Raw genomic sequence first — 27412 nt, forward strand, 5'->3', positions numbered from 1 at the left:
CAAGGGACAGGAACTTATCCTGTTCTAGGTGAAGATTGTGGATAGGAACATGGTGCAGCTAGAAGTGTCTTCCGAGGGAAAAGGCAAAGAGGAAACTTAGTTAAATGAGCATCAAGAGATGAGTGAATGGACAATACTTTGTGCAGCAGAGCTATCCACCATGTTTTTATTTAGAAAAACGATAATTTAAAAATAATTCTACAGAATATATGCTTTTAAAGAGTTTCTTTTATAGTGCATGTGATATACAAAGCATGAAATGATTTATTTTTCAGGTTAAATAATGTAGTTATTTAATGTAATAGTTTAATTTCAAAAATAACTAGGATACATGAATTATAATAATAGTAAAACTACTTTCTGAAGTATGTTAATGACCCAGAATGCTCTCCATTTTTCTTGGAAGACTTGTACATTTATCTTACACTTAGGTGGGTGTGGAGAGGAAAAATTGGTAAGAATCTAACTCACCACAGCACAGCCAATTCACCTTGGGACAACTCCCCATGGCCGATTCGCCATGGGACAACTCACCATGGGACAAAATTTACACTAATACTGAAACAAATACTGGAATAGAATCATCAAAGAAAGGATGTCAAAGAAGGGACAAAATGAAATGTGAATGACAAAAAGTTAAAATATTTTTTAATTATTTTAAATAATTAAATTGAATTGATGAATTGTCCTAGTGAGTTGACCTGTGGTGAGTTGCCTATGGTAAGTTGGTCTTGGCGAATCAACAGTGCAAATCAACCATGACAAGTTGGCTAGTTGGTTCCTGGGTGGTTAGATAACTTATTCCTCATCACAGCATCTTCTGTTTTAAAACTCAATATTTATTACAGTGCAACATCATCTCCATTTGACAGATTGTCCTTTTAATAATTAGTCCTTCATCCCAATTCTCTGCATCTGATGAAGAATACTTAATATCCTGTTTTCCTGATTTTCATTTGTCTGAGCATATGAGAATTTAAGGCTTTCACAGCCTTTAACAGATTACATATTATTGTTCCTTCAAAATTTTGCTGCTTCACTCTCTGTGGTTATCAGGAATCTTGAATTCAAGTTGCATTAGTTTATTGCAAGATGTGAGGAAGGGGGCTTGAATTATCTAGTTCAAGTTGGGAGAAGAACTTTTGAACATGAGTTGAATCAAGAATGTAAGCTTTAAGAATGGCTTCAATGCTTTCTGATCATATTGTCAAAATAGGTGTCTTGGCATGTTCCTTGGAATTATTAGCCTGAGAGGATTATCTTTGCTATCTGGCTAGTTCCTATAACAGATAACACACTGAACTAGGTGGGTTTCTAATTTGGTTAAAAACAAATCAGGTTAATGGGTTAGTGTCATGTACAGTATTAACTGAATCATTTTGCTTATATTACACATCCTAGTTAGCACCAGGTCATAATATGGTATGATGTGTGAATCTAGTCTCTGTATTAATAATCAATTATCTTAGCTCAATTAGTCAGCAATATTTTATTACATCTTTTCAATTACTCTGGTTCTTTAATTTCTGAACATACAGTCTTCCTTCTGAACTCACTGATTTGTATGGTTTGAATATCAAGAGTGATATTCAAACTGATAGAGTGATAACATATCCTACCTGACTCTTTGTATCTTCAGAAGTGTAGCACCTGAAGTGCATTTTGTGGCATCCCACTTTGATATACTCAGAGCAGCAATGTATGCCAAGTGTTATGCCACCCTGTAGGCTGTCATATCCATATAGGAATGAAACTGAACATAGTGACAAGGATTATCCTTATTCAAAGTATCAGAATACCTTGAATAAGTAGAGAAATATAGAAAATTACCTCAAATAGAGAGAGAGAGAGAGAGAGAGAGAGAGAGAGAGAGAGAGAGAGAGAGAGAGAGAGAGAATATTTGTTATTTTACATTATGTGGTTTGATATTTAATTTGCATTCGTGTGATATGTCCAACATCTACTAAACAATTTCTCAATCACTGTCATATTCTTGGGCGGGGGGAATCCCTAGTGAGACATGAACTATCAAAATAATTTGATTTCCATTAAAGTCTATAATTGAGCTGGTTTGTAGTATAGGCCTACATACCTCTTTTTGTACTGAAGGAAACAATTCAAAGCACACTGAAGATGTCCCCCCGAATGGAGACGAAATGTTTGCAATCAAATCACCAAGCTCGGAGATCAAAACCAACAGCCCAACTACCAACCCGAGCTACTAATAGTCAAACACATCTCAATTCAACTCTTTATTTAAAGGCAATATGTGATTTCAATAGAAAATGTCTATGGAGATTCTCAGTCATCCAGGTCATGGTTGTCCCAAAGATGTTGTTCAAAAGGCAACTAGACTTTCTTGTTTTTTTTCCACTGAAAACATTTCACTTCTCATCCAAGAAGCTTCTTCAGTTTAGAATGCCCACTTGCCTTTTGAACAGCACCTTTGGGATTCCAATAGAAAAAAACCCCATCTAATTACCCTGCTCTATCTCATTTTTTTTAAAAAAATATTTTTCAAAATAAACGCATAAATAATAATATGTGAAGCATAACAAAGCATCATCTCTAGCATGCTTTTGGACCCTACATGGGAGCCGCAGAATTTTTAAGAAAGAGGTGAGTATTCATATTTGACCGTTATGCTTGGAAGTGTGCTTAGTTTCCAAGGAAAGTATAAGACTAAGGAAAGCGGGTGGGTAGGTTGGGGGAATAGACAACATCTGTACTGACAAGCATCCTCAGGTAAGTTTCTTCTAGGAAAGGTATATTTTGTTACCATTTGTGTTCATCACAATATTTTGGGAGAGAAAAGTAAACTTTCCCCTTGCCCACAACATGTTCTTAGAATTCCTAATGAGTTCATTGCCTGCTGTGTACTAATTTCACTGCTACAACTATTGGGGTGGTTTACAAGGATATTGTCATTGCCCTGGATTACAAAATAGTGATATGGAAGGATTGAAATATATTTAGAACTAGCAATCTAGCCATGTATATAACATATAAACCAATAGCTCTGGTTGGTTATGTAATCTTTCCCATTAATTGATGTCATAAAAATCTTAAAAGTGGAAAAGGCTGAAAGAGGACAAATTTCTGATCTGTCAAAACAGTTGGTATAAAACTAATAAGATCTCATTGGTTTCCAAGCGATTAAAATGAGATTATTTTCATGAGATCCTTCAGATTATTTGGTATGAAATTTAGCTGCAAAGGTTTTTTGAATTTATATTGTTATATAAAATGCACTGTATAGAGAACCAATAGAACGACAGAGATGGAACACAATGTTTCATGGGTATTCTTACTATTTTATTTATAAACAGAAGCTTAGATGTAGAGAATGCTTTAAAATAAAAAAAGTATTGAAAACTTTAGAAGCTATTTAATTCTAATTAAAATCAGTACATAAAAGGTACTGACAAAAAGTCAGAGGCATTGTGGAGGGAGATCAAGTAAGGCAAGAAATGTTGCCTTACTTGCTCATTCTGCCACCTTGTCTTTATAAATTTTATAAACTTCCCCCACTTTCTCCCCTCCCTCAAAGTGGATTAGATGCCAGTAAAATAAAATCTAAAGATTACAAATATATTAACACAGGCTGTATCTCAAATTAAATTTCAAAATTTGTATAGATAATATATTTTAATACATTTCTTCTTAATTAGTTAATATCCTAATCAAACAATTTCTTAACTGATTCTACAGCTTTGTATTCATAATGTTAAATTGACTGATCCTATGCACTTTTAATATTACATTGTTACATATGTAGTGGGACATCCCTGAATCTCAATGACTGAACTAAATATAAACACTTTATGGTTTAATGCATTAATAGATCAAGTAATCACTTATACATTGTGAAGAAAATGTGTGCTTAGCGATGTATATATGACTTCATGAAAAAACAATAGTGATGTTACTGATCATATAAATAAATATAGGTGTATATATGTCTATATGCAGTTATGTATTTATGCATACATGTGCATATTTGTATAAATACACATGCATATCTACATCCATATCAGATAGTACTTTATATAGTTGCATGGGTCGCTGGTCTTACTTCATAGAGAAGATAACAATTACTTTGATGTTAGTAGAGATACAATGCTTTGCTCACTGTTGTGACCATGAAAACACATCACGGGCATTTTGCTTTTTTTTTTTTCAGAAAGAAAGCACCTCTTCAAAGATCAACCCAGGGCTCCATATAAATTGCAGGACCTACATGTGGCATGCTATGTTCATACCTCTTATCTATTTATATAACATAACTATTTCTTTGTGACATGTTGTATATGTTTTTATTTCTGACTATTCAGGTTGAAATGAAAGATAATGGTAACATTTACAAAATCAGAATAGGCCACGATGGATCAAGTCAACATGCAGACTGGATGTTGGAAAAGGTCAGGTTCCTGGTATACTTTGCAATGTTTCTTATTCGTTGTCACTTAATATTATATGCTAGACCAGTTTCTCCATCTCATGGCCTCCTAATATGTTGGGAGCACCCTGTGCTAGGAATTCAGGAAGTTGATGTAGTACAGCTAGAAGACAATAGGTTAGATATTTAAACAGATAAATAGATACATTTTCTTTTTAAACAAATGAGCAAGAGATTTTTTTTAAAAAATAGCCCAGAATTATCTTGATGCAATATGAAATGCTGTTCATCAAATTATATTATCATATAGGTGTAAGCCATTTGCTAAAGACCTGGCTCTGCAAAGCTGGCTTGGAGCTCAATGGGGCAATATCACATTAGAGGTGGTTGATGGATTAGAACATCTCACATGCACATCCTGCTCCTCACCTTCTCATCTTTTAACTGCAATTTTATTTTCGATTGTAATTCTATTTTACTGGTTTTAGAAATATTTATATTTTATTGTTTACAGCTTTTAGTGTTGTACATAAAAGGTACTGACAAAAAGTCAGAGGCATCATGGAGGGGGATCAAATGAGTTGCTTTGAGGTGAAATGAGTGGCAAATAAATCTAATGGAGAAATAATAAATAAGTAAATATCCACACAAGTAGGGACTTTCTAAAACAAGTTCATGATCGAAATCTCATTTTAATAATACATTCATCTAGATCAGACATGTCAAACTCGCAATGTCACGTGACATCACGCAATGTATCAGAGCTTTTTCCCCATTGCTGGCAACGGGGTGGGCGTGGTTTCATTGTGACGTGTCCAGCCCGCAATCCGGCAGTTTGACACCCCTGATCTAGATTATCTTCTACCTCTTAACTTGGCAATAATTATTTTTCTTGTCAATATATGTAGGTTGGCAAAAAGGGGTGCATTAAGATAATGACTGGTTTTTGATCTTCTCTAAAAGTTAGGACATGTCATAGAACCCTTCAGTACTAGCAATGCTAGCTGGAGTTCTCAGATACTATAGTATAGGGGTCACCATTCTGGGTTGGCGGCCCAGTGGGAAAGGGAGGGACAGGCACGCATGCACACACACATAAATGTGGCTCCATGTCTGTGTGTGCACGAGTGGGGCCATGACCATACACACTCTGCAAATGGGGCTGCTCGCACTAGCGCATGGCTCCTAGCGCCAGCAAGAGGCTCACGGTTCTCCTAGCACCAGTAAGAGATTCGCAGCTTAGCTAGCACCAGCACAAGGGCAAGGGGTGAGCGTGCGCACATGCACTGGCAGCCACTCACATGGCCTGGTGGCCAAGAGGCCACGGCCGTGACCCATAGGTTGGAAGCTTCTGCTATAGTACAGTATGTGGAGGCCCATAAGTTTCCCACTTTAGTTCTAAAGAGCTTTTACCTCAGTGCAATCATGATCCCATTTTATTGTCTTTTTCTCACAAGTAGATTATTTCATTAGAATACCATTTGCTTTGCAATACAGCTATTGGAGAAGTAGAAGTAGATTGGTGTCTTACTTGATTCCTATGCAGAGTTGTTTTATTCTGATAGCTTAATTTACAAGGAAAACTTTTAATAAGAGGAACTTCAATAGCAATAGTTGCTACTCAAGGACTTATAATGTTAGAAATAGAACACTCAAAATGGAAATGAAAATATTTTCAGTCCAACTGTTATTTATTTCAGAGATACCTTTATTTTTATTTTTCTGTTTTGTTGATTCATTTTTCTTTAGCGTCTGAGTCCAAGGTTCATAAGTATGGTTTCTGGATTTGAAAGGATGACCTTCATTCAATGAAATAAGTAACTTAGTGGAAATCCATGGATTTTTTTTCTGGCAATGTAGCTATTTTATATATATCAGCAAAGAGAGATGGGCTAATAAGCACAAAGCATTAGAACATAAAGTGATCAGATAAATTTCTGAAAAAGTCTTTCATCAAATTGAAAATGTTCAGTTTCAAAATTCTGTTTAAAAAAGAAAAATCAGGTATTGCTTTCTGAAGCTACCTATAAGAAAGAGGTATGACTAAGTTATTGGCTATTCTAAGTTTTAATTTTCCTTTCTTTTACTAATTGTGCTGCAATTGTGGCAAGGCTTCGGAGTAAAAACCAGCCCCTCAGATTTATGTAAATGTTTCCTGTTCTTTCTTTGATAGGTAACATTACAACATCTGAAAACTGGTAGAATTTTGACATTTCCAGCAAACAAATGGCTGTCCTGGAATGAAGGGAATGGAAATACTGTGTGTGAACTTTCTGTTGCAGAAAATGGAAGAAGCCTTTATCCAAGTAATCAATCTATTTTCTATCTAGGAAGTCCAACAAGTCAAGATAGTGACTGCATAATTGAAGTCCTGCTTCTTTTATATATTAATCACATATACAACACATTTAAAAAAGATGCAGGTCTTCAATAATGAGATCATAGCGCTCTCTTTATTTTTTTAAATATCCTTTCCCGTCCCCGGTCAATCCTGCTTTTGACAAAGAAGTGTAAATATGTAAAAAGGAACACAGTGTATTGTTAGCTTTTTTTTTTTTGTTCTAAAAATCATTTTAAACCACTGTTGCTGGCCAAAGCTTACTAAAGTTCCTACCAGAGTTCCCAGGCATACATCTACAGATTAGGCATTGAATCTGAACCTTCTTTTGCCAGTCAGTATTCTCTACAATCACTGCCAGATTATAATTTATGCAAAAATCTTGCTTTCATGGAAGAGATTAGGTTGTCCTTTACCCATTTACCTGGAATAAGGCTCATTTTATTTGGAGGAAATTAGTTTTGAATAGAGAGTTATTCTCTGCTGTATTAAATGGATTGAAATAATCTGGATCCTGTTCTTTACACTCTGTGGAAATGAATGCGGAAAGAATGGTGGTTATCAGGTGGGACCCTCTTTCCTCTATGACCTCCCCCCCCCAAATTTGTGCTTTAGGCACCTTTTCTATGTTGGCTTTGCCTAGCTGTTAAAGTCTGTTTCTTCTCCCATGATTTGTTCCTTGCCTTTAATGGATTGTTTACATTCTGCTTTCAGATCCATTTTTTTCTCTTGTTTTATACCATATTCGATCACATTGTAAGCCACTTTTGCATTATTTTAAAATGAAAAGAAATAGGGGGATGAGCTTTTTTGAAGGAAAAAAAAGCTACATTTTTTTTCTTTAGAACTAATATGCTTCACTTCTTCTTCAGTGCTTCTTCTCCATGTAGTGTGTTCTTCTCCACTTCTAATGCGAAGTCATTTTGATGTTTTCCTTTTGATACTTCATCTGGTAGTTCCTATGGTTGGAAAAGTCTTCTTCACATTTATGTCTTCCATATTCTAACCTTTCAGTCAGATAGAGATAGCACCAAGAGAGGTGCCTGCACATGTGTAGCACATGCTCCAATATCTCTTCTGGTTAATGCAATACCCAGTTGAATCCCCTCCACTCCACAGTGAATCAAGTGTGTATGAAGTCAATTGCCTTATCAAAGTCAGTTATGGCTACTTCAACACATGGATTTGGTACAAGCTATGGTGATGTCTTATACGTCTTAACATGGTGAAAATGCAAACTTTGGGTCATAAAAATGGTGCCATTTGTGTGATGAAACCATGACACGTGTGATATCATTCTCTTCCTTTGACTCCATGCAGTTCATATACCTCTAATTTAAAATAACAATCATGAAACGTTACGTTAAACAAATACTGTGTTTAACAGCAATCAAAATAGTTAAATCTAACATGAAAAATTGTTTGTATTGTATACATTTAAGTCACTGATGTATTTTGGGCTATGATTCTCTTTCCCTAGTTGTGAATTATCAGGTTTACATATCTACTGGGCATCTGGAACACGCAGAAACTTCTTCTTCCATTTATCTGTGCATATATGGAGACAGAGGAGATTCTGGTTTGAGACTTCTTGCTAAATCAGACCAACCTATAAAATTTCAGAGAGGAATGGTAAGTATGCTTAAATAATACATTCATAATACATAAACTATTTATCTATAAGTTAATTATAGAGAAACTAAATGTGATTTTAATGCAGAACATTACATCAATTTTGAAAGAAATGGAATCAAACTTCAGACTTTAAGTCACCATTCAATTTACCTATATCTTGTTACATCTTATAATATATACTGTTCTGTACAATATCCCTATCCAAATCTATTTATGTCTAAATATCCTGTTTTCATAATGAAAAATTATGCCTCCTCCCAACTACCACTATTAATAATAAAAAAGACAGGATTCTAAAAATATATTTAAAAAAGAAATGTTACGGCAATAAAAAAGGAAGGAAACATACAAAAATCTTTGACAAGGCTTTTTATTTTAGATGCTTAAATGAAGACATGTGAATTATGGAAATGTGTTGCATACCAGATGGCCATACTTTTGACATTAAAATAAATTGATTACTTGATTATTGACTATATTCTTCTTGTGGTGTTAAAGTTTATTGGAAAATATTATGTACAGAGACTTATCTGAATGTTACATAGTTGTCACCTTAATTACTAAAGTACTTCTAGTTCAAAAGATTTGCAGAATAATGCTACTAAGTGACAATTTATCATTTTAATTGCACCATTTTATGCCCTTTCTGATATTAAATCCTTGGTCCTTTTTTTCCATTCCTAATACTTATTCTAAAGCTGAGGTCTCCAACCTTTCCAGGTTCACGGCCTGGAGGGAAAGAGAGTAGCTTCCAAATTGGTGCATGCATGCAAATGAGGCCACACTTACTGGCGTTGCACTAGCTGCCCCGTTGACGCATGCAGCATGCACTGGTGCCATGGACATGCACACCTGCCTGGCACTAGCAGCCCCATTCACACATGCACAAATGGCCATGCACACTACTCAGGGCTAGTGGCCCCGTTTGCACCCATGTGCGTACATCCACAAATGGGATCGCAGGTGCTAGCGCAAGTGAGGAGAGAGCGTGTGCATGCACGTGTACACTGGCCAGCCATTTCCATCACCCACAGGCCAAGAGCCCACAGCCAAGTCGTGGGCCATGGCCCATAGGTTGGGGATCCCTGTGCTAAAGCATTACATTTTTATCAGTGTATGGTTTTGGTTTTAGCAAGGGTTCTAAATAGCTACTTGACAGTAAGTATGTTTTGTCCCACCTGCAGTAACTATTGTATTGTTCATTATTGATCATCATTACTGTTCTACCTTATGTATATCACATTATATAAATTGTAACATTTCAAGAAGCCAGTTGTGAGGATATTTTCCATATTAACTAGAAGCTAGAGTACTTGAATTTCAGTTATTTTAATATAGTTAACTTGAACTGCCTTTACCAGAGATTTTGATGGTTTGATTATGATTGGGGAACAACAAATAGTTTAGGACAAGTCAACTAATTGAGGAGAGATCTATAAAGACCCTGAGCACCAAATTAGATGATGGTTTTCTTATTGCATTATACCATACTTCCTTTGTCTCTGCCATGGGATATTGTGTTAATTTATTCATTGTTATTTTTAAACCATGGATTGCTGCTTAATGTATTATTAGTTAATAATGTAATATCAATAATACCAATAAAATAATACTTCATTGTGATTTGTCAGCCTAATCTACAAGCCATAGTCTACTAGTCAAAGGCTGCACTTCCTATTTTTATTATATTTTATTTGGTGCCATCCCATTTTATTTTATTAGTTATTTGATTTTGATTTTGTGCCATGTCACTTCAAATGGCTCACAATTCACCACATAGTATATTTTTTACTTATTTATTAGATTTTTAATCCTGCATTTATTACTTTATAAGTAACTCAAGTTGGTGAAGATACCCAATACTCTTCCAATTTTCTCCACTCTGTGAGGTGAGTTCAGCTGAGAGAGAGTAACTGGCCCAAAGGTACCCAGTTGACTTTCATGTTTAAGGCAGGACTAGAACTCACAGTCTCCTGGTTCCTATACTAGCACCCTAATTACTGCACCAAACTGGCTCTCTAAAGTATAGTAATAAACAAAAGAAAAGGAAAAAAATGAATAAGATGGTCAAAAGACAGCCCAGAATATTGCACCAATATCTAATATCCAAGCCACCCTAAGTTTTTAAGAAGAGATTGGATAGCCATTTGTCCGAAATGGTGTAGGGTTTCCTGCCTGAGCAGGGAGTTGGGCTTGATGACCTCCAAGGTCCCTTCCAACTTTATTATTATTATTATTAATTATTATTATTAATTTATCTCTAAATCCTTGATTTAAGCCTGTTTTACCCCAAACTATTTCATGTCTGGCTTTACTTTCTCCAATTTGATATACACTTCATATTCTTATGCAACTAAGTGTCCAAAGAGTTGAGTTGGCCATGTTAAATTCATTGCCATTTTCACACCAATATTGCTCTAGTCCTAACTTATCAAGCTATTGGTAAAAGCTAATTTATACTTCTACTGTTACTCAACACTGCTGGAAATAAATTGATATTTCAAGCCAATGAAAACATTTCAGTTTCTTTAGAAGGAGCCCCTCTAGCTAGGAATTCTCCAAACATAACCCCAATAAATCTGAAGGCGGAGAGGTAGGAAAGATGGATTTCCTAAACACTATTCAACACTGAGCTTATGATAAATCATTGCTTATTATTGTCTGAATTAATGTCTCTTCTAGATTGACATGTTTGAAATACAAGCTGTGTCACTTGAAAATCTACAGAAAGTGCTGCTGTGCTGCAAAAGTGATAACCAGTTGCAGGACTGGTACTGCGAGAAAATAATCATCAGAGAATCTGGGAAAAACTCAGAAAGTATTTTCATCTGTGAAAGGTTGTATTTGATTTTAAAAGAAACTTGCCAAACAATTCTTGATTATTAAACTGGCAATATCATGTCTTTATGTTGCCAGTAATATAATTCCCTTGATTTTAATCTCTATTTCTTGTAATGACACAAGAAATAGCATCAGCAAAAAAACAAAAAGCATCCATTGGAATGACAAAATCACTGATGATGAGAAACATTTTGCTTTCCTGTTAGATACTGTGGTTGGGCTTAACTCATACAAATAACAAATCACTCTTATAGAGAGAATACCCAAGCTGTACTTCCAAAACTCAAAGGAAGCTCACTCTGTTTATTTCCTGTCTCCCTTAATACTGCCTCCCCCTGTAATTTTCTCTCTCTCTCTTTTTGTCTCCCCGAGATATCTAGTTGCAGGATTTCATAACTTTCTAGAAACTTTCTAGAACCTAAAAAACAGGGGTAACTGTATCTGGTTGAAGGTTTAACTATTAGCATTCCTGCTTTCATTAACTAGTGTACCATCTAATGCCCAAAAGGAAAGGGTTCTTGTGTCTTTAACAGTTGTCTAATAGTGGGAATATGAACAGATATAGAATATAGAAAATAATCCTCTCTTCTGGTTCCTGATACCATTTCATATTCCAAGCCAAATTCCTACATCTGTTACATCACCCAGTGTTGATATTGTAATATCAGCTTAGTTTTAAATGAGCAATAACTCCTTTAAATGAGCAATAACTCCTTTATTTTAGAATTATAATGGTATATAAAGTAATATTCCATCTCCTGTTAGTTCCCTGATTCTTTGTGTAATATAGGCCAGGTGGTTCATGGTTTAAGGGATTTTTTAAGGGAGCTTTAATGGCAATCAGACTCTTGTCAGACTTTATTCCTATGTTTTTTGGTCTTGAACTGAGAGAGGGAAGTTTTCTTGTAGTTGCTGGGAGAAGCAAAGTTTCCATGTTGCTTGGATTAGGCTGAATTACTACTTCTTCCATCTGCATCTTGAATTGATGAAACTTTTCAAAAGACATGTGTCCTTTTGATGGGTCTGAAGTTTTGATATCATAAGAGCCTGGTGGTGGGGCACAAGTTGGTATCTCATTGAAGTGCTTGATCGGAGTCTTCAGAAACGACATAACCAGCCCACAATTTCTCACACCCAGAACAAACAGAACAAATTCAAAAACTCATACAATATTTTCTAAATATGTACCTGGCTTAAATCACGTGGGTAGATATTTTTGAATACCAGAATTGAACCATACATCTCTTCTTCTTTTGTATGTGTGTTTTTAAAAATACTAATAGCAGTAAGTATTCCACTTAAAGTCCAGGGATGAACAAACCTAAAGAACTCTTAATGGTCCATCAGGATTTATCAACTTAGAAAGGAGGGTGGGGTTGTTGGTTTTTTTGGGCAAATATTTCACAATCCAATGCCTTTCATATGACAGCAGTAAGGAAGATATAATTTTAGAATTTGCTAAGGCAAACCTCCAAGGGGTAGTTTTCTATTACAAAAATGCAGCCAGTCTTTCAACATGAGCTTACCATCCCCAAGTAAAATGATCACCCATTTCCTTTTTTTCATCTTCTGCATACAGTGGAAGACCCAGTCTTTTTTCTAAAATGGAATGCGAAATCTTAGCCTTGTTTTCCACTTCCCAATCTATAGATAGGTATTTTTTTTCTCACTTTGAAAAAGCCTGACTTAAATATAACTGCTTAGTATTTGGTACATCTATTTCTTTTGCTTTATTTTTAGATTCCTGGGGTATTTTTGTTTTAGTTCTGTTGTGAAAAATAAATACAATATTTAGTATCTAAATAATTATGATAGTAGAGTGATACCTTTATTAAGATCAATCAAATTAACATGTGTTGACAAACTCATTGTGTTGAGTTTTCAGTTCTCCAATGCTATTTATCAGGAAGGTTAGTACAAAAACAAAGCTTGCTAATTTAGTTTCTCCTAATAAAACTTTTTAATAAACATCTTTGCTGTCTTCCATCTCCTTCTCTGATATTTGGGTCATTTCACCTGCTTATAATATGACCATATCTCTATAGCAGACATAATTCTTTGTGCTTCCTGCTTTCTTCTGCAATGGGTCTTGACTGGTGCTGTTTTCTTCCCCTATCCTATTCTTCCTTTTGTGAAGATGATCCTATATGTTTTACACTATGCAAGTCCACATGAAATATCTCTGCATAGGAACCTGTATTAATCCCAGGTGTATGTACCTTAAACCAGACTTTAGCAATGGTGAGGGGAAAAAAATCCTTAAACCTCTTATTATTATCATGATCTTCTGAAAAAAAATTAAATTTCTACTTGCCAACTCATGTGATTAAAACATATAATTCCCCCCCCCTTTTTTTTGCAAAAATTATAATTTTCATTATTTTTCTTTCTTGAAATTAATACCTTACCTTTGTACAATTGAATGATTACAGCATGATACTGTCAACTATTTTGTATAGATATATTTTATTACCACATGTTAAAAGCTTTGCAGAACATTGAAGAATTATTATTTTGTAAATATTCCTACTGAAAAAGTCATCCTAATTGGATTAATGTTAGACATGGAAAGGAATAATAAACAAATTATATTTTCTTATCCCTTCCTTCTTTCCTTCCTTCCTTCCATTCATTCTTTCTTCTCTTTTTCAGATGGCTGCCATATATGTCTCAAGGAATAATCCATTCAGAAGTAGAGCTCTTTGTCCAGGGTAAATTATATAAACTGAATTTGGAGGGAAATTGAATTTTTAAACACAATCTTATTATGGGCCTAGCACTATTGAATTACTATTGAGCAAACATATTGGACTGTCCTGTAAATCAGTTGCATATAAATTGGTCAATCATGAAAACCAGATACAGACGTAATGATCAGGATTTGCTGAACTTGTAACTCCCTATTCTCCATAATACCATAAGGCTTCCAAATCTGGAGTTAGACAGAGGCCTTCAGTAAGGAATTTATTTTCTGTATAATATTTGGATATTTGCATCTCTGATCAAGTACAGCAGACCTATCTTACAATGAGTTTGGGGCAGAGTACAGTGATTATAGGCTCATCCTTGTACAATTTTGCCAGTTTTATGTTAAGATGCTTCATTATTTTTGTCCTTATGAGGTTTCTTTCAACTAGTCACCAGTTTACCTCAGATTTAGTCTCAAATTAAGCTTCTCACATTTATAGCTATATTTCTCCTTTTCTTGCAACAGACTATAATCCTTGCAATACAAATGATCTACAGTGCCTTTGTAGAAAGTATGGTGATACCACAGTCAGGGACTGGGTTCTACCCAGCTCCCATTGATTTCATGAGGCTGCTGTAGACCTTCCAAACTTCTGGCTCCTGATTTCAGGGTCATTCTGCTTTTGGAAGCAGGAGAGTTCAATTCTTTCAAACTCCTCCTGAACCGAATAACTATTTCTCCTAACTCTTCCTTACACCATTGCTAAACTTGACAGTTGGTTGCTAAGACTCAAAAGGGAAGGGGAGATTCCCTTGTTTCTCTTAACAGAGGGATCTCTGAAATTGGAGGCTGGCAGCTATATAACCATATACACACATGTCTTATCTTGCTACTCTGCCAAGCCCCAGGCAGTCCTGTGCTTGATCCACAGATGGTGCTGCCTTGTAAAGCAGGATAGCACGTCATGCTTTAGCAGGCAAAAATCCTCCCTATCCCCACATGGATATCAGTCGGGAGTGACATCTGTCTGGTATAGGAGCAGCTGCATGGAACGGTATGAGATTTCTGCTCAGTAAAACAGTTAAGCACATCCTTCTTCTCCCATGCATCATTTGGCTCAGGACCAGTTTCTGACAGGTAGTCTACTTGTTAAGTCCTCGAAGCGATGGCGAATGAGGAAGACACATTTCTAGGAAACAGCTCTTTATTGTTCATTAGTCAAAACTCCAACAATGAGCAAAGGCACGCAGGCCTCCTTTTATACATCCCAAATCCCCGGACATAATGGCAACATCTTTAGGCACTTTTCGCACCTTGTGCATGCGCGCTAGGCCGGCGCCACTCAGTCTGGTCCTGGGCAGCTTCTGCAAAGCCTGGGAACCCTTGCAACGTCTCGAGCCTGCATTTGCAGACTCAGGACACAACACTACTCATCTGTCAAAACAAGTTTCTTCTTTTAAGGGAGCAATTGGTATTTATTATTCTAAGCAACAGATGATGCCAGAGAAACCCACTAATCGCTTTCCTTAAGTTGTCCTACTCCATGAATAAAATTATTTTTATTTTGCTGATGCAAATAAAATTAGTATTAGTATTAAAATTAGCAGCTCCAAGTATGTTGGTATTCTTTTCACCCATCTCACGGATTGAAGGAAAAAACATTAACACAGACAGGAGGAGCAGTCCTGCAAATTATTCAAAGAACAATAGAAAGATGGTTGCTTTCAGATTTTTCAAGTGTAGCAAGCTGGTTTGTGTAAGATATTTTTTTCTTCTTCTGCAGAAGAGTTAATATTAACTTAGCACCTCTTCCCTCCTTTCACATTTTATTGTAACCTGACAACTCTATTATTAACTGCACTGCTGTTTTATTTTTGGCAGAAATGCAAATAAATCATCATTCAAAAATGCAAGAGGAAGAAAATGGTAAACTGTTCCTTTGCTTTTTCTTTTAATCAAGTTTAGAGCTGAACTGAAATATGTGGGGGTGTAGGTTCTGTGAACATCTTTGCCTCCTTTTAACAGACACATTTTCTGGGAGGGAGGAACATTATGGAGAGCAATAAAGGCACTCATATAATATCTCTTTCTACACAATACTTGTTAAGAAAGAAATTCCTGCTTTTATTTTGAATTATTTCTCTTTCATCATTATATATCCAAACCTGTTAACTATTCACAAAGGCAAGCTGTATTGAAGCTACTTTTTCTTTATTCTGGCAATGTGACTTTCCTGATGAGATTTCTCTTTGATTGGTATCTTATCATTAGTTAAGTGTAAAGAGGGAAAATGTGGTTTATAGCAAATTATGCAGCCATCCACAAATGGTGAACAACATAATTTAAAAGAATCAGAGGGTGTGAAGATTTTGCATACAAGAGGGAGGAAAATTTATGATCCAGTTAATTTGGACCCTTTAACTATGACCAATAAAATATTATTCCTGCATGGTTCCTAAACAGAACAATATTTATTGTTTAATTATCAAAAAACATTTTGAAAATATGTATTCCAGTCAAATATCTGATGCAAGTAGATTCTGATTGATACATTGCTAAACATCATACTTGAAGATTAGGATTTTCTAAATGTATAGAAACATTTAGATTTTTTAAAGCATTATAGAAAAATATATTCACAGTGCCATTCAGAATATAAACACTAACACACATTTGAAAACAATTTTAATCATGGTTCTTACTTTTTGAATGCAAATTGTAAACGAAGGAACATATTTGAGAATATGGAGGGTTACTTAGAAATTTGGTCTCAGTCGATTCTAGTTAGAGTCTACTTCTATAGCACATAGTGGGGGAATCCTCTGAAGATGTGCCTTTTGCTATATAAAAAAATACTTCCAATTTCTAGTATTAGTTTGCCTATTATAGTAGTCTAATATTATAGTGATAGTTTCCTAAATGATAGAGGGAAGTACCTCTTCTACCCCTATTAAAGCTATCAGTACAAGAAAATGATTAGGATATTATATTATCCTATTATACATGTGTATATTTATTAATAAGTCATTTGGTATCATTTTGTATCCTACAATAGTCTTCAAAGTGGCTTACAGGTTAAATCCTTAAATAATATATTTTTATTCATATATTGAAAATATGAAAGAATGTAAGATAAGCTATTAAAATCTTTAATTACATGACATTTTAAAATGGATATCCTTTTTTTTCAAATAAGTTCTAAATTTGATCACACAATTCTGTGCATGTTCTCTAAGAATAAAATCCTCTTTCTACTATTTGGTAGAGATTACATTCAGGTAAATCTACATTAGATAGCATTTTGATGTTATATTGAAGAGCTTTGTGTCATGTAATTCTATCTTCTCTTAAAACATTATCAAAGCATAACCTTAGTTTAAAATATTTTATCATCCAGCCACCCGATCCCTGAGTACCTGCTTTTTCTTTTAAGCATTTGATTGTTCCCGTTTCCTAGGCTTAGTGATGCATTGTTTGCAATAAAGCTGGTACTGCACAGCTCTCCAGGCACCAGGTAGTTACTGAGATAAAACTGTTCTGTCAGTGGAACTCATTTTAATTTTGTTTACCTGCAGGAGAAGATTGGAAAATCACTATAGTCACTGGAGGTTTTGAAACAGCTGGCACAACAGCAACTGTGTCCCTTTATGTTTACGGAGATAACAAGGCTTTGGGTCCTCTTATACTGGGATCTGGAAAACACCAGCTGTTTAATCCCAACAGTACAGATACATTCCAGGTACAATATGACTTCATATAAACAATGAAAAGTAGCTGAATTATTCAAAACAGATTTATTCTAAGGTGAATAAGTGACAGACATTTATAATGCTTCTATTGTAATGATTTCAGTTCATGTTTCATTGTCTCAGTGGTTCATCAAAATAACGTAGCATTCCTGGAAGAACTGAGTGATTGCATATTCATGGCACCAATCATACTAAGATTAATTACAAAAAGATAGCAGGAGTCTGGGAAGATACTAAACTATAACTATATATCAACTTTTCTTTTCCTTTCTGATGCATATACTGCTGTTATTTATATAAGACAGAAATTGAGTTCTTGCACACAAGTTGGCCTGCTACAAACCATTGATTTTAGGGTCTAACATTTCAGCCTGCTAGATAATTCTTAGGACTCAAGGACTTTATACATGATAAAATGACCACATTAAAGTCCTTGAGTTGACAGTAAAATATACTAATATCAATTGTACTACTCCAATAACCAAGTTTTATTCTGCCTCAGTGTTGAGATCAGCGATTGGTGCAATAATGCAAGACAATTTAAGGGCAATGATTGAGAGAAATCCAGGTTGCTTCCCCTCCTATCAGAGTCACATACTGTTGCGGAAATGATTATAATGTGTGATAGGGCTATGTGATGGGGAAGGCTTGAGCGTGATGGTACTTCCCCATGCTAGTAGCCTGTTACGTGAGCTTTTTCTGAATAAGGGCTTTGACAGCATCTGAAACACCACTAAACTTCATTGGAAAAATTAGCTCAGATGACAAGTTTTATCCATGGTGGGGCTTTATTTATCATGTAAATAACAAACAAATAAATAAATAAATAAATAAATAAAATTGATGCTGCTCCTCCTCCCAAAATAATGAAACCAATAAGAAAGCATAGCCCTGTAAATCTTTTTCTTAGTAGCAGCTTCCAAAAATTTAGAACACACTGATTTGGACAGGATGAACAAAAAAGAGTTGATAAAGTTGGTGCTCCTTGCTAATTTAAATCAGCAAGAGCACCAGTCCTTTCCCCTCCCCCTTTTCTGAGTGGTCTAGCATTATTTCAACACTTTGTTAAACATGTACTTAAAAACGACTAGTGTTCTTCCAAAAGAGCTACCATCCATCTATCCATTCTTCATCTATTATCCAAATAGTGTTTTAATGACTTAATGTTGCTTTCCAAATGTCTAGATAGCAGATATCTTTTCAGAAACCAGGTGTCCAGACTCTCGTGCAATCCAAGCCAAAATCACCATAAACCACCACTAAGGAGCTACTTACCTACCAGAGGGCAGCAGCTTCAGGTGACAAATAGGAGCTAGGCCAGGTCATCACCACTTGACCAGAGTGGTTCATAGATCAACAAGACTGGTGTTATGAGAAGGGAGGAAGTTATTTTAAAACAGCTAAATAATCATTTAGGCTGCCACCTTGCTACTTAGAAAAAGACAGTATGATGCTAATTTGTCCTTTAAAAACAGTTAGAGGACAGGAGCATAGTCCTCAATAGCAACAAGTGGGATTGACAACTAAGCCATATGGTCATTCAGTGAGATATCATGTGAACACAACAATCTTGCAGCCTCACTTCCACTGTGGCCATTAAGCAAATCACCTGCAGTTGTTTAAATAAAACATCATGTGGCTATGATTTGCAATTCTACTACAGGCCTTTCCAATTTCTGGCAAGCTTCTGAGTCACAATTTTTGGATTCACTAGAAGTTGTCCAAAATATAGCCCATTTCCATTACCAGCTGAGCACAGAAATTTTCAAGCATATCAACATGTTTCATCTTGCAGCTGACTATTCATTTTCTTGGCAACAATATATTAATATTTTGCTCTTGCCTTCTTTTGAAATACTTGCTCAACTTCCCATTTTAGAATAAAACCCTATGATTTCTTAGTGGTCTACCATCCAAGCTCATGTATAGTTTTTCAGCCAGGATTGACTAGGTAACCAGGAAGTCATCAGATATTCAGCTCAACTTAAAGAAGACTTTAATCTTATGTTATTATAAAATGCATGAATTTTCATTTTATCTGAAAATAAACCAAAACACTTTTGCTTCCTATTAACATTCAAGACATTTGAAAGGAGAGGTATGGAAGATTGTATAAGATAATACCCACAGGGAAATCCAGTAAAGACTAATAAAACATACCAGTTTAATAGATAACAAAGTATGTAGCCACCTTCACGCCCTTAAGATGGTGGGATGGGGTAATGGGAATTGTTACCCAATAAATCTAAAAGACACCAGTATGGAGAGCTGATGCACAGTTGCCTACAGAATGTAAAATGTAAAAGGCATGTAAAATGATGACAGTTAACAAAATTAAACAAATATGTATTGTAATAGCCATTGCAACTACCAACATTACATTTTTCCCCTTTCAGAAAGGATTATATCTTGCTTTTAAAAATTAAAACGGTCACCTTCCCCTAATCCAGGTGCAGATACTTGATAGAAGAAGACCTTGAATTTGAATTTTGAAGTGAGTTCCATTGATATCTGAGAAATCAACGTCTATGGGACTAAGAGACAAGCACAAATTAATGGGATTTATTTCAAGACAGGAGACAACACCTCCCATTCTCAGTATTTATCTGTTGTTTTGATTAATTGTATAGATTTAGTTCCTCCCAAAATAAAATATGACATGAAATGTACCTTCAGTTAAAATAAATATTCTTTATTTTGGTATTGCAGATTCAGCTCTGCCATCTTTTCTTAAATCTATAAGCTGCCTTATACTTAATGCATTTACATCATGGGATCTTACACAGCTTAGTTATTCAGTTGTACAGGGTTGTCTAATCTTGATAGCCTGACTATGTCTTTTTTGCAAGTCATCTAATATATCTTCCATAGTCTAATACTCTCTAGTAGACTTTCATGAGAAAACCTAAGCAGTTTTGGTTTTGTCTTTTGAAAGAATATATGAAATTTATAAGCAAACTAAATTATTAGATTGCAGTGAAGTGCATCATATTTTATAGAGAATGATGCAAGGATTTTCAATCTAAGCTCTTTTTTCTTTTCTTGAAAAATAAACATGATGAAAATCTCTGTAAACATTTCTTTCAGATTTCATGTATATGTTGAGATTTGTTTTATGGAAAGACAGGAGAGTCATAAGGAATAAGAAACTGAATGCATTTCTTGGAATACATTATCATGAACTGAGCTGAATATATGCAAAATTAATTTATATGGATTTTTTGGGAACACTTTGCCATGAACTGAGCTGGAAATAGAAAATACTATTTTATATTAATTTATAAAATACTCATTAGGCCAGACATGTCAAACTCGCGACGTCATGTGAGGTCGCGAGTTTGACATGTCTGGCCTAGTGAGTATTTTATAAAAGTGACGTATCGTGACTTTTTCCCCATTGCTGGCAATGGGGTGGGCACGGTTTCCACTTGACACATCCAGCCCGCAGGCCGGCAGTTTGACATGCCTGCACTAGGCCATATTAGCAAGTTAATTCTATGCCAAAACATATTACCAGGATGAGAAAATGTGGCTGAGGTGAAATAAATGTTAAAAAATGTTATCACCAAGATTTCCCCATTCTCCGGAGTCAGTTATTAGAGCAGTGATCATAAAACTCAGTTTGATTTGAGGGAAGACCTATCACTCACTGATTTTCTCCCTTCCTTCTGCTCTCCATATTTTTTAATTGCTACCATGCTTTCTCTGTTCAAAATTTGGAGGTTTGGAAAATTGGGTCAGGAATGGAGATTTGTGGAGGCCTAGAATTTGAACAGAATATTGTAGCATGTCTGCCTAGCTCCAGAAAAACAATAATATTCCCAATTGTCTGTTTCAATTTAAAAGCTTAACTTCAGCAGAATCTGGTGGATGCTTAATTGTCTGAAGCTGTCCAAACTTCTTAAAGGGATACTTCTGGATGCTGAATATTGAACATGAGACCATTTGCATGCAATGAACTATAAGCCTTAGCCCCAGTGGTGGGATTCAAATATGTGAACAACCGGTTCTCTGTGTGCCATTCCCTTGGTTCTTTGGATCTATGCGCAGATCTCCCTATATGTTGCTTCTATTTTCAATATAAATGCACAAAATATATTAACAGCTTTTAGGTGTTATTGTTTTGCTAATGTAACCTGGATGTTCTTGATAAAGATGTGAAGTGGCTATAAATGAAAGATAATTCTGCACCCTACTTCCTGCATGTTGCAGACATGTTAGAAATACATTTATATAAGGTACAAAAGGGAAGTGAAAGGCAAGGGAGAAAGAGAAAGATACACCCAATTGAATGCAGAATTCCAGAGAGTAGCTAGAAGAGATAAGAATGCCTTCTTAAATGAACAGTGCAAAGAAATAGAAGAAAACAAGAGAATAGGGAGGACCAGAGATCTCTTCAAGAAAATTGGAGATATGAAGGAAACGTTTCATGCAAAGATGGGCATGATAAAGGACCAAAATGGCAGAGACCTAACAGAGGCAGAAGAGATTAAGAAGAGATGGCAAAACTACACAGAAGAACTATACAAGAATGAGCTTAACATCCCATATAACCACAATGAGATGGTCACTGACCTCGAACCAGACATCCTAGAATGTGAAGTGAAATGGGCCTTAGAAAATCTGAGCAACAACAAAGCTAGTGGAGGTGACAGTATTCCAGCTGAGCTATTCAAAATCTTAAAAGAAGATGCAGTAAAAGTGCTACACTCAATTTGCCAGCAAATTTGAAAACTCAACAGTGGCCACGGGATTGGAAAAGGTCAGTTTACATTCCAATTCCAAAGAAAGGCAATGCCAAAGAATGTTCAAACTATCGCACCATTGCACTCATTTCACATGCTAGTAAAGTTATGCTTAAAATCCTATAAGCTAGACTCCAGCAGTATGTGGATCGAGAACTACCAGAAGTACAGGCAGGATTTCGAAGAGGCCGAGGAACTAGAGATCAAATTGCCAACATACGCTGGATCATGGAGAAAGCTAGGGAGTTCCAGAAAAACATCTACTTCTGCTTCATTGACTATGCAAAAGCCTTTGATTGTGTGGATCACAACAAATTGTGGCAAGTTCTTAAAGAGATGGGAGTACCATACCATCTCATTTGTCTCCTGAGAAACCTATATGCAGGTCAAGAAGCAACAGTGAGAACTGGACACGGAACCACTGAGTGGTTCAAAATTGGAAAAGGAGTCCGGCAAGGCTGTATACTCTCGCCCTGCCTATTTAACATATATGCAGAGCACATCATGAGAAAGGCAGGGCTAGATGAAACAAAAGTTGGAATTAAGATTGCCGGGAGAAATATCAACAACCTAAGATATGCAGATGATACCACTCTAATGGCAGAAAGAGAAGAGGAACTAAAGAGCCTCTTGATGCGGGTGAAGGAGGAGAGTGCAAAAGTAGGCTTGAAACTCAACATTAAGAAAACCAAAATCATGGCATCCGGCCCTCTCAATTCCTGGCAAATAGATGGGGAAGAAATGGAGGTAGTGACAGATTTTATTTTTCTGGGCTCAAAGATCACCTCAGATGGGGCTGCAGCCAAGAAATTAAAAGACTCTTGCTCCTGGGGAGGAAAGCTATGGCAAATCTAGACAGCATACTAAAAAGCAGAGACATCACCCTGCCAACAAAAGTGCGTATAGGCCATGGTTTTCCCAGTTGCAATGTATGGCTGTGAAAGTTGGACCATAAGAAAGGCTGAGCGTAAAAGAATTGAGGCCTTTGAACTATGGTGCTGGAGAAGACTCCTGCGAGTCCCTTGGACTGCAAGGCGTTCAAACCAGTCAGTCCTAGAAGAGATCAACCCCGACTGCTCTTTAGAAGGCCAGATCCTAAAGTTGAAACTCAAATACTTTGGCCACTAATGAGAAGGAAGGACTCACTGGAGAAGGGCCTAATGCTGGGAAAGATGGAGGGCAATAGAAGATGGGGACGACAGAGAATGAGATGGCTGGATGGAGTCACTGAAGCAGTAGGTGTGAACTTAAATGGACTCCAGAAGATGGTAGAGGACAGGAAGACCTGGAGGAACGTTGTCCATGGGGTCGCGATGGGTCGGACACGACTTCGCAATTAACAACAACAAAGATACAAATATCAACAAATGTTGACAGTGATGGATGTGTAAACATCCTTATTGCTTGCAATAGTGAAATAAAATAGAAGAAGACAGAAAGGACACCTCTTATTGCATTGTACTGGCAGTAATATTCTTAAGGTTAGTAAGTACTAACAGAATGTCTTGAATAAGCAGTGGTTGTGTAGTTTTCAGCTGTTTGCTCCTTCAAAAAACATTACATAAGTTAGCACATCTCAGCACAGTTGGCAATCTGTGCTTAAAGGTAGTTGGTAACTGGAACACTAGGTAAATTGAAGATAAAGCTTTGTCAATTTGCACACAAATGACACCTGCCATATCCTTTGGTTGTTTTCCAATAATTTGGAAATTTGAACAAATTAAAGAACAGACTGTTCAGTACAGATAGATGCTTATGTGTGTACAGATGAATCTGAGGTTTTTGTCAGTTTTTTTTATATATGGGCAGATAGGCTGTACTAATGGATGAAAATATAATACAAACACTCCTACGTACTCTGAAGGAACAGAGTGAACAGCCTTGATGTAAAGAACACTGCTTCTTTACACGCAAATCTTTAAATGTGAAATTGCTGCTGAAGGATGCCAGTTTTTTATGATGCAAGATCAGGAATTCACAAATACGATATGAAATTTCGTACAATAACAAGGAAAAATTGCAGAGCGTCACTCAAAGGCTCAATCTTTTCAAGGAAAGAAAGGGATTATGAGATTGATAGTTGGGAGTTGGCAGGATTTTGGGGTGGAAATTGGACTGATAGGAATTATTGAAGGGAAAAAGAGGAAAAGAGCAGATTCATCTCCCAGGAGGGGAAAACAAATCTATCAAAGGCGTTCAGTCAGCCATGTATTATCAGGTAGTCATATTAAGGTTGTTCTTGTAGCAGCTATGTTTGAGCTTATTTTCTTGGTTTCAAGATTGTGGTCTATTAAAATATTATTCTGTAAAAGCTGCTCATTGAGACCTTACTTTCAGTAAGGCCCATTTTTCAATTCTGTCTATAGAATTCAATGCTAACTGTGAGCTTAAAAAAAGTTTTCCTACTTCATTCTGCCTCTCATCTCCCAAAGGTGTAGTAGCCCCTCTTTGATGAGAAAGGCTACTCCAAAGACAAATGTTCTGTGGGTGATCTTGGTTGCCATTTGGCTAGTGAATCAGAAAGAAGGTTATAGGAAAGTGATGCTGCAACTATATGGCTTTACATTCACTATGGTCACCTTTGCTGGTCCTGGATATCCTTGGTGTATAATATATGGAGGGACCAATCAGTGAAGTGTCATTCCTCCCAATACAGTTAGGAAGTTAACAGATGCTGGGGAGCAATAGAAGAAATAAATCAAGAGGCTGGTGTGATGCGTTACATTGATGTGGCAGTTTTTAAAGAAGGAGAGGGAAAATTCCATGGGGGGGGCAGATAAGTAGCAACATAGCTCAAAGCTGAATAGAAGGCAGAGGAAAAAAGTTAGGATAACCACTCCCTAAAATATCCCAAGGTATATCCAATAGGGTGTGAGTAGTAAGCGTTTAGTTCGGCAAGATTCTGTCTGTTGTGTGTAAGCAAATAAAGAACTGAACTTTGGCTGGCTTTGGCTGGCTTAATCTATGTCATTGTTGAGCTGGATGTGACATATATTTAAAATACAACATGACTATCAGAGGCATCCATGTATATGTAATATGATTATATTCACCTGTGTTTAATTATTTTAACATTAGAGTGTTGATGAAACTAAAGTTTGCATTTTCAACAAGCAAAATAATCATAGTTTGTCTCTCTTCATTTTATAAGCAATGTGTTGTTTGTTCCTGTGAGCTTGGGAGGAACATAACAACCAGACTAAGAATAAGGTGGGAAGCTACAAGCAGGGTGGGCATTCATTTGCACATCATGCGTAGTTGTAGTTAGTAAGTTAACAGCAATATTGTCAAGCTCTAGGGAAATCAGGAGATCCAGGCAGTTCAAATGGGTATAAAAATTTATTGCAAGCTTAAACTCTTTACACAACTACTAACAGTCTAAGCAAACTAGTGGTAGTTACAGGAACTCAAGTGGGCTAGAATTAGATCTCTTAACAGTCTTAGGGACTTATGACTGATAATGCATTTGACCCCACCCTTGGGCTCAGCCTGGTCATCTGGTCATTTTCTACAACCTGGTTTCGAATAATACACTAGAAACTAATGATGTTGATACTTACCATAATATGTGAATCCAGGAAACAAAATCAAATAATATTTTGCATTGCATCTTTAACTAGTTCAGCATATAATAATATTTTGCATTGCATCTTTAACTAGTTCAGCAGAAAGAAATAAAGAAGTGTATAATACTCCTTAGCTTCAGTGCATGTTTACAAGAAGTCATTTGTGTGGTTAGGTATGGGACCAGAACTCATGGTCCTCCAGTTTCTTGCTTGATGTTCTAACTACTATTCCATACCGGCTCTTCATTTTATTTAAATGTGTTCAAATGTCATTGCTTTGACCTAGCATAATAATATATTTGTCAAATGTATTGTTTTAGGATTAATGAAGTAAAGGCAAGAAGTTTTTGATAATCAGTCACTAAATCTTGTGTTAGCACTCTGAATAAATCTATTACTATACATTACAGTATACTTAAGCAAAATGATCCTTAAGCAGGATAGCAATGATATTTAGGGTAAAACTATAACTAAGGCCATTAAGTTTAAACTTTAATCAGTTGCCTCATCTCTGAATATAAAATCTTAGTAGAATTAGATAGAATGTTATAATCATGTGATCTGGGACCTCAATATTTAAAAGAGCATCATATGTTTATGACATACAATATGTACCTACATAAGCTCCAAAATGAGCAATAGAGTTTTTCTCCAAATCTTTTTTCAGTTTCAATTCTTGCCAATAGCTCTAAGTAAGGGTGAGGGAACTTTTGGTAATTGTCCTTCAACTGGACAGTAGTCTCCTAAGAAAGATGTCCAGAGAAAAGTTAAGCTGCCCACTTTAGTACATTTCTCATCGTTAGATTATGACCTTCTTATTCCCCCCCCAGGCCTTCTAAACAACATGCTATTTTTATTTTATGTTAATGAAAGTTATTGGAGGATTTGTTTATTAACATTATGGTTTCATCTCATTTAATTATTTAGATTTATCTGTACGGGCAACTGAAATATAATGAAAGCTTTTCTTATCTATTTATATTTTCCAGATTAACCTAAAAAATATTGGAGAACCATATAAAATCCGAATTGGCCATGACAACAGTGGAAAAAATCCCAGTTGGTACCTGAATGAAATTAGATTTCAAAAGATGAATTTACCATCTGAGCAAGAAATATGTTTTCCTGTCAACTGCTGGTTATCTGAAGACCAAGGAGATGGAGACACATGGAGAGAAATACCAATTAGGAGGTCTAAAAAAGAACAATTACCATGTATGTCTATAATATATAATATTTTTTATCTATATGTGTATTGCGTATTAGATTCAATTACATATCTTTTATTATTCATCTTATTATTCATCACAGTATTATGAAAGTAGTGAAATAAGAGTAGGAAAACTTTAAATGTTAGGGAATTATACTTACCTACTATTATTCAAAATATTAAATAGCCCAAGTGCTTATTATCCAGAAATATATTTAAAATGTCCCAAGATCAATGGAT

General features: G+C 35.7%; 1 protein-coding gene across 3 annotated transcripts in view; it reads left to right on the forward strand.

Annotated features, from left to right (window-relative positions):
- The window catches only part of RP1 (RP1 axonemal microtubule associated), a 186342-nt gene that overhangs the window by 65032 nt on the left and 93898 nt on the right, over window positions 1-27412 (forward strand). For all 3 annotated transcript variants that reach the window (XR_005557687.1, XM_039351366.1, XM_039351365.1), the window contains exons 19-26: window positions 4335-4421; window positions 6573-6705; window positions 8218-8369; window positions 11055-11209; window positions 13866-13924; window positions 15784-15828; window positions 17478-17641; window positions 26952-27177. Coding sequence is in view for 2 of the 3 variants with exons in the window: in XM_039351366.1 (XP_039207300.1) it covers window positions 4335-4421; window positions 6573-6705; window positions 8218-8369; window positions 11055-11209; window positions 13866-13924; window positions 15784-15828; window positions 17478-17641; window positions 26952-27177 (1021 nt within the window). In the remaining variant the exon portion in view is untranslated. The remainder of the gene's footprint in view (window positions 1-4334; window positions 4422-6572; window positions 6706-8217; window positions 8370-11054; window positions 11210-13865; window positions 13925-15783; window positions 15829-17477; window positions 17642-26951; window positions 27178-27412) is intronic.

This window comes from Crotalus tigris, unplaced genomic scaffold (assembly GCF_016545835.1).
Source record: "Crotalus tigris isolate CLP2741 ecotype Arizona unplaced genomic scaffold, ASM1654583v1 scf7180000018371.15429387391:27106975, whole genome shotgun sequence".
Lineage (NCBI taxonomy): Eukaryota > Metazoa > Chordata > Lepidosauria > Squamata > Viperidae > Crotalus > Crotalus tigris.